The sequence below is a fragment of the Salvelinus namaycush genome, chromosome 16 (genome assembly GCF_016432855.1).
Source record: "Salvelinus namaycush isolate Seneca chromosome 16, SaNama_1.0, whole genome shotgun sequence".
Taxonomy (NCBI): Eukaryota; Metazoa; Chordata; class Actinopteri; order Salmoniformes; family Salmonidae; genus Salvelinus; species Salvelinus namaycush.
In genome coordinates this window covers 6,367,062-6,383,678 of record NC_052322.1, presented here as the reverse complement: position 1 = coordinate 6,383,678, position 16,617 = coordinate 6,367,062, and the positions used below count along the sequence as shown (strand labels likewise).

At 43.6% G+C, this 16,617-nt stretch overlaps 1 protein-coding gene across 1 annotated transcript in view; it reads left to right on the top strand.

The window, feature by feature from the left end:
* The window catches only part of LOC120060937 (histone-lysine N-methyltransferase PRDM16-like), a 355,472-nt gene that overhangs the window by 297,584 nt on the left and 41,271 nt on the right, over positions 1-16,617 (top strand). The window contains exons 6-9 of the mRNA XM_039010379.1: positions 2,857-3,064; positions 3,214-3,361; positions 6,964-7,117; positions 8,954-10,613. Of these exons, the coding sequence (XP_038866307.1) occupies positions 2,857-3,064; positions 3,214-3,361; positions 6,964-7,117; positions 8,954-10,613 (2,170 nt within the window). The remainder of the gene's footprint in view (positions 1-2,856; positions 3,065-3,213; positions 3,362-6,963; positions 7,118-8,953; positions 10,614-16,617) is intronic.

Below are 16,617 nucleotides of genomic sequence, written 5' to 3'. Positions count from 1 at the left end.
TCACTAACCATATGGCGAGTGCTAAAATGTTCCCTTAAGGTATGGAAAGGCCTTGGAAAGGCCATAAGTGTAAGCCAACATAATTCATTATTTTACATTAACATGTAATACATGCATTATGAAGAAAATGGTGTAATTTAGGCTCCACGAAATATGAAATGGGTTATGAAGAAAATCGTGTATGGTTGCCTACATGACAAAAAGGCGTTCTGATTACAAGTGCACCAGTATCCAAAGTATTAAGCGAAATCAAGCACAGAAAACAGCATTGGCATTAATAAAACAATATTTCCCACGAATTAAGTCGCAGGTAAATGTGCGTCTTTTCTCAAAAATTCTGTTCAGCAAGTCTAAAACAGTACATATAGGCATACAACGACACATTTTAAAACATGGTTAAACAAAGACAACATTTCTGTATATTCATGACGTTGAATTAGCCATTAAGAAGAACAAAAATGAAATACAAATTATCGCGTCTACATGGTTGTTGCAACGGCTTGTGTGTCGCCTACTGGTTAAATTTGTGTCTTTTCGCACGAATTAAGTAGCACAGAAATTCGTGTATTTTCAAACGAATTGAACCACCCCAAAACACCCCAAAAATGCACAAAAACGCACGAAATCTGCTGAAATACATTTTGTACATATATGCGCGAATTGAATGTGAGACTGTGTTGCAGCAACCCACACATACAATTATATGTATGGTCCCTCACTCGAGCAGTGAATTTCAAACATAAATTCAACCACAAAGACCAGGGAGGTTTTCAAATGCCTTGCAAATGATGGGTAAAAATGTAAAAAAAACAGACACTGAATAGCCCTATGAGCATGGTGAAGATATGAATTACACATTGGATGGTGTATCAATACACCAAGTCACTGCAAAGATGCAGGTGTCCTTCCTAACTCAGTTGCCGGAGAGGAAGGAAATAGCTCAGCGATTTTACTATGAGGCCATCAGTGATTTTAAAACAGCTATAGAGTTTAATTGCTGTGATAAGAGAGAACTGATGATCGATCAACAACATTGTAGTTACTTCACAATTCTAACCTAAATGACAGAGTGAAAATAAGGAAGCCTGTACAGAATATAAATATTCCAAAACATGCATTTGTTTGCAATTAGGCACTAAAGTAAAACTGAAAACAATGTGGCAAAGAAGTTAACTTTATGTCCTGAATACAAATGTTTATGTTTGGGGCAAATCTAACAACACATCACTGAGTACCACTCTTCATATTTTCAAGCATGGTGGTGGCTGCATCATGTTATGGGTATGGCTGTCATCGACAAGGACTAGTGAGGTTTTTGTGGTAAAAAAACAAACAGAATAGAGCTAAGCGCAGGCAAAATCCTAGAGGAAACCTGGTTCAGTCTGCATTCCATCAGACACCGAGAGACAAATTCACCTTTCAGCAGGACAATAACGTAAAGCACAAGGACAAATATACAATATAGTTGCTTACCAGATGTGGCCTAGTTACAGTTTTGATTTAAATTGAATTGAAAATCCATGGCAAGACTTGAACATGGCTGTCTAGCAATAATCAACAACCAACTTGACAGAGCTTAAAGGTTTTTTTAAGAATAATGTGCAAATATTTTACAATCCAGGTGTGCAAAGCTTACCCAGAAAGAATCACAGCTATAATCGCTGCCAAAGCCGATTCAAACATTGAATCAGGGATCTGCATTTCTTTTCAATAATTTGCTACATTTTCTAAAAACATGTTTTCACTTTGTCAGTATGAGGTATTGTGTGTAGGTGGTTGAGAATTATTTATTTTTTAATCCAATTTGAATTCAGGCTGAAACACAACAACATGTAGAATAAGTCAAGGGGTATGAATACTTTCTGAAGTCACTGTAGGCTCTGTCCTGATCTGCGCAACTGGTAGGCCCGGCAGCTCTACATTGGAAAAACCGGGCAGGGCAATTCATATACCATTTGTTATGTTCATGAGAAAACAAAGCTAGGGGGGGCACACATTCTATCTGGGGGGTCCATGCCTGGCTTTGTCACTCTGTAGAGTTGTCCCTGCAACCTAGCCTAAACACGCATGGCTCATTCTTCTTGGACAACGTCCACCCTATACTCCTCCATTCCCTCCCCCTCTCTTCAACTTGGCCTGAGTTGTTGAACGTGGCGGCCAGGTCAGAAAGACGCCATTGAAATCGCCTGCCTCACAGTTCCATTGGTCTGACCTTGGTTGGGGAAAGTATTTCAAAGGCTATCAACCTGGAAAATAATGACAAATGTTTAGCCTTTTGCTTCCTTTGCGTGCTACAGCCTAAAGCCACTGAACAGCCGCCACCACTGGACTAAAAAGTACTTAGCTATGTGTTAATTAAGATGTAAAGCTGACTAGCCCAGGCTACATTTTACTGATCATAGATGTGTTTGTGTTTTAGGTCAATGCTAATGGGAGAGTGGTTGTTTAAGCATTTGAACATGCACTTGATTAGCTTGGACAGGAGAGTGAGAGGTATATCTTTTTTAGAGTTTGAATGCTAGACATTTCTGGTCGCTCATTCCTGTTTATGATTGTGTGTTCAGTTTGGGATCCCAGATGGATGTTGGCTGGGGAGCTACGTAGTTATCCTGCTCAGCCTTTTACCCTTAGTGTGTGTGTGTGTGTGTGTGTGTGTGTGTGTGTGTGTGTGTGTGTGTGTGTGTGTGTGTGTGTGTGTGTGTGTGTGTGTGTGTGTGTGTGTGTGTGTGTGTGTGTGTGTGTGTGTGTGTAGAGGGAGCTTATCTAACCTACAGGCTACTCACAAGTGTGTGTTGTCTGTTTTTGCATAAGACATGTTTCCCAAAAAATGAATAGTCAGACTGTATCATTTCACAGACGAACAGATGTACCGCTGTGAGGACTGTGACGAGCTGTTCACCTCGGCCCTGGAGCTGCAGCGGCACCAGAAGTGCTTTTGTTCCAGTGCCGGGTCCTTGTTCGACACTCTCAGCAACGAGGACTTCAAGCAGGACTGTGACGACAGCAACCACGAGTCTGTCCACGAGTGCAAGGACTGCGAGAAGATCTTCCCCGACGAGTACAGGTGCAGCGCGCACACACACACACACACACAAGCATGCACACGCACACACATGCACGCACGGACACACACAGTAGTACCATTACCTCTACACTAATGATTTGACGAGTATCATCATCCTGAATGACTATGTGTCTGTGCTCCCTGTCCAGTCTGGGCCAACACATGATTGTGCACACAGAGGAGCGAGAGTACAAGTGTGACCAGTGTCCCAAGGCCTTCAACTGGAAGTCCAACCTCATCCGCCACCAGATGTCCCACGACAGCGGCAAGCACTTTGAGTGTGAAAACTGCGATAAGGTACAGCACACCCGGCATGTAAGTTGTGCGCAGAAACACAGGCTTCTTTCACTACCTTGGTGAATGCTGATACTAGCCACAGTAGTGAATTGACTGGGGAGAAAATTAATTGTGTATGTACGTAGAAAATAGGATTTTAACCGTGCAATTTTGTGATTAAGTTAGTGTAACGCAACCACAAATGCAATTTAGTACCGACTTAATCATGTCATGCTATGACTTGAAAATGTCGTTACTTGCAGTTTTTTTCAGCTAACTGGTTGTCTGGCATTTAGTGCTGATTGATTAGTGCTTTTTGAGGTCAGTTTGGTTCCGGTTTGATTATAAAAAAATTATCCCAGATTTCGGTTTAACTTTTTTTTTTAAACATGAAAATGCATTATAAAATAATGACATTACAATGATTTTAGAGCTTTTTAATGGAAATTCCAAGGCCAAAAATAGTGAACATTCAATAGCCAAAACATTTAAAATATTCGATTGCACCTGTTAGGTCCACATTGGGTAGACATCAATAGAAAAATGTAAAATTACTATGAAATAATAAAATATTTCAGTTGTGTATATTACTTAGTTTCTATTTGATGACTTCATTAATTTTTATTCCTTAAAGTCATCATCTCATCTCTGTTCAGGCTGTAGCAGTCAGCAAGTCAGTTATCTATGTTCTCCCTGTACTGCCCTCTTTTATGTGTATGGAACCATAACTTGACAGGCAGCCAAACTCCAATCAAGAACTGAACCAGAGTCAGGGATAGGCTTTCCATAAACCTCCAGTTCTATAGTTGAAACGGTGTAAAACTGTAACAATACAGAAAAATGTAATTATATAGCAGCTCAGACTAAAAGGCAATGTAAAATGCACAACAGAGTCTAACCGATGTTTCGTAGTCGCATAGCGAACAATACCTGACCATCACTGTACATAGAAAGCGTACGCATCCTGCTTGGATATTGTTCTCAACAGGATTAGTATCTAAATAACATGTAAGATAACTTAAGTGTGAAGTGAAATCACACGTAGAGAGAAGCTACCTGCAAAACAGAACTTAACAGGCAGGCTAGGCTAGCGAGGGAATACATCTAATCGATTTACGTAAAACTCAGAGCTTAAACACGACATGCTGAAATTAGAAATCATTTGTGTTTACAGGCAGGGGCGCAACATTGGTTTTAGAAGTGGGGGTTATTTCTTTATTTGATTTGATCCATTCGGATAAACACACCTACCCAAATGCTCAGAGGCGTCCGCATGGTCTTAAAGCACACTGTTGCCTCATTTTGTATCACATTCCTGTGATAAAACTGGGGGGGAATGCAATTTCAGAATCTGGGGGGGGGATATGTCTTGTTCTTCAAAGTGCACTGAACAAAAATATAAACGTAACATGAAACAGTTTCAAAGATTTTACTGAGTTACAGTTCATATAAAGAAATCAGTCAACTGAAATAAATAAATTAGGCCCTAATCTATGGATTTTACATGAATGAGAATACAGGTATGCATCTGTTGGTCACAGATACCTTAAAAAAAGGTAGGGGTGTGGATCAGTAAACCAGTCAGTATCTGGTGTGACCACCATTTGCCTCATGCAGTGCGACACATCTCCTTCGCATAGAGTTGATCAGGTTGTTAATTGTGGCCTGTGGAATGTTGTCCCACTCCTCTTCAATGTCTGTGTGAAGTTGCTGGATATTGGCGGGAACTGTAACATGCTGTCGTAAACATCCATTCAGAGCATCCCAAACATGCTCAATGGGTGACATGTCTGGTGAGTATAAAGGCCACGGAAGAACTGGGACATGTTCTGCTTCCAGGAATTGAGTGCAGATCCTTGCAACATGGGGCTGTGCATTATCATGCTGAAACATGAGGTGATGGTGGCGGATGAATGGCACGACAATGGGCCTCAGGATCTCATCACGGTATCTCTGTGCATTCAAATTGCTATCGATAAAATGCAATCGTGTTCGTTGTCCGTAGCTAATGCCTGCCCATACCATAACCCCACCGCCACCATGGGGCACTCTGTTCACAATGTTGACATCAGCAAACTGCTCGCCCACATGACGGCATATACACTGTCTGGCATCTGCCCGGTACAGTTGAAACCAGGGTTCATCCATGAAGAGGACAGTTTTTCAGCGTGCCAGTGGTCATCGAAGGTCAACATTTGCTCACTGAAATTGGTTAAGATGCCGAACAGGTCAAGAATCTGGTGAGGACAGCGAGCACACAGATGAGCTTCCCTGAGACGGTTTCTGACAGTTTGTGAAGAAATTCTACAGTTGTGCAAATCCACAGTTTCATCAGTTGTCCGGGTGGCTGGTCTCAGACGATCCCAAAGGTGAAGAATCCAGATGTGGAGATCCTGGGCTGGCATAGTTACACGTGCTCTGCGGTTGAACATACTGCCAAATTACCCAAAATTATTTTGGAGGTGGCTTATGGTAGAGAAATACACATTCAATTCTCTGGCAACAGCTCTGGTGGACATTCTTGCAGTCAGCCTGCCAAGTGCATGCTCCCTAAAAACTTGAGACATCTGTGACATTGTATTTTGTGACAAAACTACACATTTTAGAGTGGCTTCTTGATATGCCACACCTGTCAGGTGGATGGATTACCTTGGCAAAGGAGAAATGCTCATTAACAGGGATGTAAACAAATTTGTGCACAAAAATTTTACGAAATAAGCTTTTTGTGCATATGGAACATTTCTGGGATCTTTTATTTCAGCTCATGAAACATGGGACCAACACTTTACATGTTGCGTTTATATTTTTGTTCAGTGTAGATAAGGCATACTTTCGCGAACTGTCTCTGTCCCTCTCACCATTATGTTGTGTACATTCCTCTCTCGTGTTTAATACAGTCTGTGTGTATCTAATTTAATGTTGATGGCGTAAAAGTGTATCCGTCCAGAGATCTGTATATAATGGCGAGATGCTGATGTCTTCGCCCTAAGAATAGGAGTCGTTGTCCCAAAGGCTGGGAGGAGGCTTACGTCCAAAATAAGCCCATAGAAACATATTGGGCTTATTTTGCACAGCTTTTGGCAAGAGTGAATCCTCTCACTTCACCTCTTCCTCTCTGACCCGCCTCTTGTCTGAGCCAGAAAAAATAGGCGCAATGAATTATGGTCATTGTAGTTAATTACCATGTTTCTGCGCTGAACTAGGTTCAATATTTGGCTGAATGAAAACCACAACTCCCGTCAGCCCAGCATCCCACATAAAGTTCTTGACTTGATTTCTCTCGTGAATTATTTGATTTCTCTATAGACAAGAAAACAAACTTAATGGTATTCAAGTCATTGAACTGACTTTGGTCAATTAGTAACCCCCAAAAATAAAATGTTGGTTAATCGCTCAGCACTACTGGCCATAAAGTTAGTTGTTGGTGAATGTAACCACCATCACAAAGGCCTTCATGGAAAGCTGTCATAGATGCAGTATAAGCTTTTTTACTCAGTAGTATATATATTCTTAAAGTGTCAACACACAGTGATCGGATGACTGCGATCGCTGACCATAACTGGTTTTTATCTGTGTGTGTGTGTGTGTCAATGGAAATGTTCCTGCCACCGCCCTACCCACAGGTGTTCACGGACCCCAGCAACCTGCAGCGCCACATCCGCTCGCAGCACATAGGGGCGCGCACTCACACCTGCCCCGAGTGTGGAAAGACCTTCGCCACCTCCTCGGGCCTCAAGCAGCACAAGCACATTCACAGTAGTGTCAAGCCCTTCATCTGTAAGTCTGAGTCTCTGCAACCCAAGTCGATATGGCCTAGCCAAACCACGTCTAGTTCTACCTCCCTGTGTCTAAAGGCCTCCTCCTCATCCTCCTCCCTCCATCTCTCTCCAACCCCAGGCAGGGCCAGCGACAGTAGCAGACACAAACCCATAGGTCAGAGGCAATTCTGTGACCCCATCCCTTCTTTTTTTTTTTTTATGTGTTTCATTTTGTTAAGTGTTTTCCCCACCTTTTCTCTTGTTTTTGTTGTCCTCCTCCATTCCCCCCTAATTGCCTCTCCTCCTCTTTTTGTTGTATGGGTAACACTTTATTTTGATAGTCCAGCTCATTAAGTTGGATAGAGGGTGTACTTGCATTGACAAAGATAGGAAGTGGGCCCTCTTTTCCAGTCTATGGTCCCTCTGCAGCTGATATGTTACTGATTTGTTGAGCATCTTTAGTGGGACTTAAAAAAAGTGCTACTTTGTGGGGTTTTTTGGTGTTTTTTCCCCCTGTGTGTGTGTGTGTGTGTGTGTGTGTGTGTGTGTGTGTGTGTGTGTGTGTGTGTGTGTGTGTGTGTGTGTGTGTGTGTGTGTGTGTGTGTGTGTGTGTGTGTGTGTGTGTGTGTGTTTTTCCTTCTAAGGGGGGTAAAATGGGTTTCCGTTGGCACGGGCAGATTTGATATAAACGTGGATCAACAGTTTCTGCTCCAGCTCCCCGTTAAAGGATGCTGGAAGCCATGATACCTTACCTTGTCTTCTCTCTCTCTCTTAACTTTCTGCTTTGCTTTTCTGTTTGTACCCATGTGCACATATGTGTGTATGTGCTTATATACATGTATATGTACAGTCTGTATTCAAGCAACACTTTATAGAATATATTGTGAAAATGACCAGCTTAACAGTAGGTTGCCCACTGTGGAGATATGGTACGTATGTTGCCAGTCATAGTGATGCATGATTTGCGATTTGTATAGATACAGCCTTTAGAGAAAAAGGCCCAATGTATGTACATGTATAGTGAGTGTCCAAACATTAAGAACACCTGCTATTTCCATGACGTAGACCAGGCCTGGGCATTTCTTTTCCAATGAGGGCCACATTAGAATATATTTTTTGCCATCGCGGGCCAGAATCATATTACAGGATTATACATCATGTGTATGACTGTGTTGACAGATATATCTACTGTAAATCACATCCAGATATGCTACTTATTTTACTGTTTTAACATGCAGAGAAATAAACCACATCCATGTTCTCCTTTTGGTAGGTATTTTCATTATTAAACATGCAATGAACCACACGGAGGGAAAAGTACACTGTACATTCAGCACCACGGACATAACTCTTGTTAACGGATATGCACAAAAGCACAAGAAAGAGGGAGAGCTCAACATTACATTTAAACTACTCAATCAGTGTGAGGAGTGAAGTCTCTGATGGGCTTTGACTAGAGCAGTGAAGTCAAGTGTAGTTTCTGACGTCGCTATGCGCAGGATTGCTGAGAGGTGAGAGTCAGTAAGAGATTATCTGTGCCTTGACTTGTTATATGTCGTCAGTGAAAATGTCTGTTCACATACATTGGTTGACCCAAACAGTACAAACATCTTTTGAGCATGACTCCTAATCTTTGGAAAGTGTGTACTCTGTCAAGACAACAATGCTCTCTTTGCACACTAAGCACACAGGGGGGTGCAACTCAATATTAGGAAGGTGATCTTGTGTACACAGTATATATTATTTCTAAGTAGCCGTGTGTTGTATCTGTGTTAACTGTTGACTTGGTACTCTGAGTTAGTGACAGTGTTTAAATGGGCTTAACCAGGCCCATGTGGGCTGTGTGTCTCCCCAGGCGAGGTGTGCCACAAGTCCTACACGCAGTTCTCCAACCTGTGCCGCCACAAGCGCATGCACGCCGACTGCCGCACCCAGGTCAAGTGCAAAGACTGTGGCCAGATGTTCAGCACTACTTCCTCCCTCAACAAGCACCGGCGCTTTTGTGAGGGCAAGAACCATTACGGCCCTGCCGGGGGCCTGTTTGCTCCCGGCATCCCCATGAGCAGCCCCATCCTGGCCAAGTCCAGGTCCCATCCCCACCACCATCAACCGGGACTCAACCACTCAGGTCTGGCCTTCCCTGACTACTTCCCCTCCCGGCCCCATCTTCACGCCAGCCTATCCTTCTCCCCCGGGCCGCATGGTTTTCCCTCGCTCTCCCATGGCTTCCCGGGTCTCTTCGTCCCCTCGTTCTACCCCCGACCGCACTTACTGCCCCCCAGCCCATTTCTGAAGAGCCCCCTGGGCAAGAACAGTAACAACGGTGGGAGCCAGGAGGGCAAGCTGCCTCACAGCCCCCTGGACGGGACTCCACTGTCTCTGATCAGCTCCATCAACAACAACAACGGAGGAAATAGTCTCCTCAGCAGTCAGGAGAGGGAGGACAAAGGGAGGCTGGAGCTGGCGTACAGAGAAGTCAAGGCCAAAGCCAAGATGTCGGAGGTGTCGGACGGCAGCGACCTGGAGGAAGTCAACACCACCAGCGGCACCGACCTGGACACCACCACCGGCACCGCTTCGTGTTCAGAGTTAGACAGCGACACTGAGAGTGAGCGGGAACAACGGGAGCGGATCAGGAGCACAAAGAGAAGGAAGGAGGCAGGTGTTAGAGGGGTGGTGGGGACAGATAGGGTGGGTCAGGATGGGCGGCCGGACAACGTGAGCAGCGGCTCAGTGTCGGCGGTGTCCAGCTCGGTCAACCTGGCTTGCGAGCAACCCTCCTTCCTCTCGGTCGCCTCCCAGCACTCCTTCTTTCCGCATCCGGACGAGCAGGCGCTGCCCCCCACAGGGGCCACCGCTGCCACCGACTCCATCAAGGCCATCGCTTCCATCGCCGAGAAGTACTTTGGCCCTGTGCTCATGGGCCTGCAAGAGAAGAATATAGGCTCACTGCCCTGCCATTCCATGTTCCCTTTCAAGTTCCTACCCAACTTCCCTCACTCCCTCTACCCCTTCAACAAGCAGGCCGGTGCCCTCAACCCCGGCATGTTCTTCAAGGCTGAGCCCAAGTCGCCTCGTGCGCAACATCCGCCACCCAACAAGATGGCTGCCCCTCGCACTGGAGAGCCATCGCCCTTCGACCTCACCACCAAGCCAAAGAAGGCCAAGTCGAAACTGCCGGCCCCCGCTAAGTCGACCCCATCCAGCGGTAGCAGCAACACCCCCCTCATTCTCCCGGGGAATGAGGAGCAGCCACTGGACCTCAGCATCGGCAGCCACAGACGGGATGTGCACAACGGGGTGCTGGCCCCTGAGCAGCCGTCCAGCCACAAGAACCAACGCAAGGAGGAGCACCCCGGCAGCCACCCGCACCAACACACCCAGCACCCCCAGGGCCACCCCCTCCACCAGCCCCTGCTGTCACAGCACCAGCAGCCCCTGGCCCAGCCGCCCCAGCAGCAGCCCTCCCTGCATTACACCAAGCCCTCGCCCTTCTTCATGGACCCAATATACAGGTATTTCAGCCCCAAGGAGACCAAAGTCCTCACCAGACACTGTATGTAGATAAGCAACTGAAGTTGAAACTCATGTTAGAACCTATATTCAATATGCAGGCTATATATACACAATATACAGCAGGGTCCGAAACTATTGACAAACTCAATAAAGATGAGCAAAAATGACTGTATAAAATGAATAATGCATATACTGAGATAAACTGAACAAAAATATGAACACAACATGTAAAGTGTTGGTCCCATGTTTCATGAGCTTAAATAAAAGATCCCAGAAACGTTCCATACGCACAAAAAGCTTAATTCTCACAAATTCTGTGCCGGTGGGGCTTTACTTGGCTCATTGCGCTCTAGCGACTCCTTGTGGTGAGCCGGGCACTTGCAGGCTGACTACGGTCATCCGTTGAGCAGTGTTTCCTGCGACACATTGGTGCAGCTGGTTTCCAGGTTAAGCAGGCGGGTGTTAAGAAGCGTTGTTTGTTTCGGAGGACCCATGACTCGACCTTCGCCTCTCCCGAGCTCGTTGGGGAGTTGCAGCGATGAGACAAGATCATAATTACTAAATTGGGGAGAAAAAGGGGGTAGTTGGGCTTACTGAGGAGTATTTCTGTCTGTAATAAAGCCCTTTTGTGAGGAAAAACAAATTCTGATTGGCTGGTCTGGCTTCCCAGTCCGTGGGCCTGTTTCCCAAGGGGGTGGGCCTATGCCCTAACAGGTCCACCCATGGCTGCGCCCCTGCCCAGTCATGTGAAAGTCATAGAGTAATCCATTAGCTTAAGGAATTTATTTCAATTGACTGATTTCCTTATATCAGTAATATCATTGAGTGGGATGTTGCGTTTATATTTTTGTTCAGTATGTATTGTATGCTAAAAAAAAGGAGGGGTCGAAATTATTGACACTCCTGTTTTCAATACCTTTCAATACCTCACCTTGCGAGGATAACGGCACTGAGCCTTTTTCTGAAATGTTTTATGAGTTGGAGAACACATTGGGAGGGATCTTAGACCATTCCTCCATACATAATCCTTCCAGACCCTTGATATCCTTCGTCTGCGCTTATGTACTGCCCTCTTCAATTCAAACCACAGGAGACTGCGATGGCCACTGCAAAATGTGGATTAACGACATATTTGATGATTCTGCTGTGTGCTTGAAGTTATTGTCTTGCTGGAAGATCCACTTGTGGACAAGTTTCAGCCTCCTGGCAGAGGCAAACAGGTTTTTGGCAAAGATGTCCTGATATCCTACTTGGTAAAGTTCATGAGGGCCTCAGGACCAGTGAAAGCAAGATAGCCCCATAACATCAAAGATTTGTTGTTTTGCTCATACATTTTTATTGACGCTAAACCCACCACTGCGTGGCCAAAGAGACATATTTTCATGTAATTTGCCCAAAGCAAAGGTTGCAACCCAAGTGCCAATGCCATTTAGAAAACTAGAGCTCTTTGACCACGCACACCAGAGGTGGGTTTGGCATAGAAATGAGAATGAGAATGCATGAGCAGAAAATAACCCCGTACCTACTGTAAAATACGGTGGGGGATCTTTGATGTTATGGGGCTATTTTGCTTCCACTGGTCCTAGGGCTCTTGTTAAGGTCAACGGCATCATGAACTTTACCTAGTAGCAGGATATGTTAAACAAAGACCTGGTTGCCTCTGCCAGGAGGCTGAAACGTGGCCACAAATGGATGTTCTAGCAAGACAATAGCCCCAAGCACACAGCAAAATCCACAAAGAAATGGTTAATTGGCCACAAAATCAAGATTTTGCAATGGTCATCTCAGTCTCATTGAAAACCTGTGGTTTGAATTGAAGATGGCCGTCCATAAACGCAGATGAAGGATGTCAAGGATCTGGAAGGATTCTGTATGGAGGAATGGTCTAACATCCCTCCCAATGTGTTCTCCATCTCATAAAACATTTTAGAAATAGGCTCATTGCCGTTATCATTTATTACAGTGTCAAAATTGACAACAAAGTGTAAATAGGTACATTTTTGTCATAAAGTCAGTATCGTCTCGAACAGAGTTTGAAACCTCAGTGCGTGACCACGAATAAATGAAGGTTGGGTTTGGATTACAATTATGTCAACAAATCATGCACCCTTTTGCCAAGCTCCACGTGCATACCGCTCCTTCGCCCACTTTGCTTCCCGTCATTGAATGGGGCTTCATCGCTCCCAACGCGTTCAAAGGATCACGGGGCCTATACGGATTGACCATACCTCCACAGCCAAAGTTCTATGGTTAGCATGCCCTGCCGAAGGACCCTAGTATGCAGTCGGAATAGATGCTTGGAGGTCGTCTGTCCCCAACTGTCTGCACCAGTAATGCTAGCTTGGTGTGCAACGACCGGTGGTGGTGAGTATAACCAGAGATACTGGAATATAATGGCCTCTCTGGTATAATTTAGCTAACAACGTTAGATTATTACTGATTATGTAGCTAGGTAGCCATCTCTTGATAAAGTGAGGCAGACTAGATAATGTTAGCATAGTTAACTAGCTAGCTACCTCTACAATTTAGTTAGGTCGTAGCTCATACGAGTGTATTGTCTAGATACTGCTGGTTATGTAATGTTGTCATTTTTTAAACCTAGCGTCGTGAGGCAGGCTAGCTAGCTAACGTTAGCCTACAAATTGGATTTGCAAGTTAGTTCGTAACTCATACAAGTGTATTCTATATTGTCTAGGGCAAGACTAAATAATGGATGCAGTTAACCCATGTCTAACATGCTGACCACACCGCTGGCATCGAATGCGCGAGCATTTCAAAATAAATGTACACATACATGTATGTTATTTAATAATTGCACCCACACTGGTCTCGAGCGTCTGCGTAGCCAGGCGCTAAAATAGAACTTGGTTCTATTTGTGACGCTTGAAGCAGTGCAAGTCCTGCCTCTCCCATCTCCTCATTGGTTTTTAGGAGCCTATACCCAAGTGGGTGATTGAAAGATGAACTGAGGTTCACATTCCAGTCCAGTTGGTGGTGGTAATGCACCATAAAGTTGGTTGCCAACCACCATATAAAGTCCACAGAAGAAGAAGAAGCCTGAAGGAGGAGAGATTACTAGAAACTAACTTTTACCCTTTTATCTGTGGATTAACTGTCGGAGTAGGGGACCTTGTGCATTTCAGGTAAAATAACAACCCAATGTTTATATCCCAGGACAATTTAACTAGCAACAGCAAGCTATCTAGCTAAATTGCCATATGTAGCGTGGTTCGTTCTGCGTTGTGTACTTTTAATTAGGACACTGCCACAACTGGAGGTCTGCTGGTTGAATTATTTTTATTTGCCCTGCACACGAAGAAACAACACACAATATTTTAGACCTTGGCGCAGTCACAGCTCTCAGGCACCTTGCTAGCCGAAGGTCAGGCAAAAGAGAACAATAATGGGGTACAGAAATACAGATAAACCGCGATGGGCCAAACCAAAATATACAAAACTTTTACAATCACGTGTATATACAATATTGATATGAAAAAGTGTTTGTACACCAAATAATAACATTAGCTATGCAGCTGTAATTAAATAAAAAAACACTGAATTATTATTATCAAATTATTAACATCCCCTCTTGACCTGGCCTACTTGAATTGGTCCTTGTGTGCAACTTGGTGCATAATCTAGGGGAACAACATCACACTGCTACACATACATGTTGAACGCTTTTTGAACTGTCCCCAAATGAATATAGTTGGTTCAGAGTTTGTTTGTCAAACTGAGTGTCCAGATCGCGTCTGGTGTGGGTGGACAAACTCAACATGCACACAAGCTGGTCTGGTCAGCATGTAAGTCTGACTAATACAGTGAACAAATTACCAGCGTCAGCGGCCTGAATCTAATTCAATCAGGAGTAGAGGTCGACCGATTCATCGCAATGGCCGATTAATTTGGGCCGATTTCAAGTTTTCATAACAGTCGGAAATCGGTAATTTTGGACGCCGATTTTGCCGATTAAAAAAATATATATATATTTTCTTTTTTTTACACTTTTATTTAACTAGGCAAGTCAGTTAAGAACACATTCTAAATTTCAATGAAGGCCTAGGAACGGTGGGTTAACTGCCTTGTTCAGGGGAAGAACGACAGATTTTTACCTTGTCAGCTCAGGGATTCAATCTTGCAACCTTACGGTTATCTAGTCCAACTCTCTAACCACCTGCCTCACGAGGAGCCCGCCTGTTACGCGAATGCAGTAAGAAGCCAAGGTATGTTGCTAGCTAGCATTAAACTTATCTTATAAAAAACAATCAATCAATCATAATCACTAGTTATAACTACACATGGTTGATGATATTACTAGTTTATCTAGCGTGTCCTGCGTTGCATATGATCGATGCAGTGCGCATTTGCGAAAAAGGACTGTCGTTGCTCCAACGTGTACCTAACCATAAACATCAATGCCTTTCTTAAAATCAATACACAGAAGTATATATTTTTAAAGATGCATATTTAGCTAAAAGAAATCCAGGTTAGCAGGCAATATTAACCAGGTGAACCAGGCCTTCATTGCACGCAGAGTCAGGCTATATGCAACAGTTTGGGCCGCCTGGCTCATTGCGAACTAATTTACCAGAATTTTACGTAATTATGACATAACATTGAAGGTTGTGCAATGTAACAGGAATATTTAGACATATGGATGCCACCCGTTAGATAAAATACGGAACGGTTCCGTATTTCACTGAAAAAATAAACGTTTTGTTTTCGAGATGATAGTTCCCGGATTCGACCATATTAATGACCTAAGGCTCGTATTTCTCTGTGTTATTATGTTATAATTAAGTCTATGATTTGATAGAGCATTCTGACTGAGCGATGGTAGGCACCAGCAGGCTCATAAGCATTCATTCAAACAGCACTTTCGTGCGTTTTGCCAGCAGCTCTTCGCAATGCTTCAAGCATTGCGCTGTTTATGACTTCAAGCCTATCAACTCCCGAGATTAGGCTGGTGTAACCGATGTGAAATGGCTAGCTAGTTAGCGGGGTGCGCGCTAATAGCGTTTCAAACGTCACTCGCTCTGAGACTTGGAGTAGTTGTACCCCTTGCTCTGCATGGGTAACGCTGCTTCGAGGGTGGCTGTTGTCGATGTGTTCCAGGTTCGAGCCCAGGTAGCGGCGAGGAGAGGGATGGAAGCTATACTGTTACACTGGCAATACTAAAGTGCCTATAAGAACATCCAATAGTCAAAGGTATATGAAATACAAATCGTATAGAGAGAAATAGTCCTATAATTCCTATAATAACTACAACCTAAAACTTCTTACCTGGGAATGTTGAAGACTCATGTTAAAAGGAACCATCAGCTTTCATATGTTCTCATGTTCTGAGCAAGGAACTTAAACGTTAGCTTTCTTACATGGCACATATTGCACTTTTACTTTCTTCTCCAACACTTTGTTTTTGCATTATTTAAATTTAATATGTTTCGTTATTTATTTGAGGCGAAAATGATTTTATTGATGTAATATATTAAGTTAAAATAAGTGTTCATTCAGTATTGTTGTAATTGTCATTATTACAAATAAAATAAAATAAATCGGCCGATTAATCGGTATCGGCTTTTTTGGGTCCTCCAATAATCGGTATCGGCGTTGAAAAATCATAATCGGTCGACCTCTAATCAGGAGTCTGTAAAGCATATCATTTGGATTTCCACTAGTTACCACAGCCCCAAAGACAGAATTGGCTATGTCGTAAAAAATTTATGAAAACAAAAATGAGCTTTTTGGTCTTAATTTAAGTCTAGGGTTATGCATAAGGATAGCAGTGTGGTTAAGGTTAGGGTTATATTTAAAATCACATTTTAAGAAGAGAAATTGTAGAAATAGGCAGCCTTTATGACTTTTGATGTGGTAAAGAGTGACTACCTAGAATTATCTTAAGTTACTGCCCTGATGACACAGACGGCTTCATCGACAATGGTAAAGTGTGTTTTGTGAAAAGTAGTCCTCAAAAAATACCCAGTTTGATAAACTAGTAGGTTC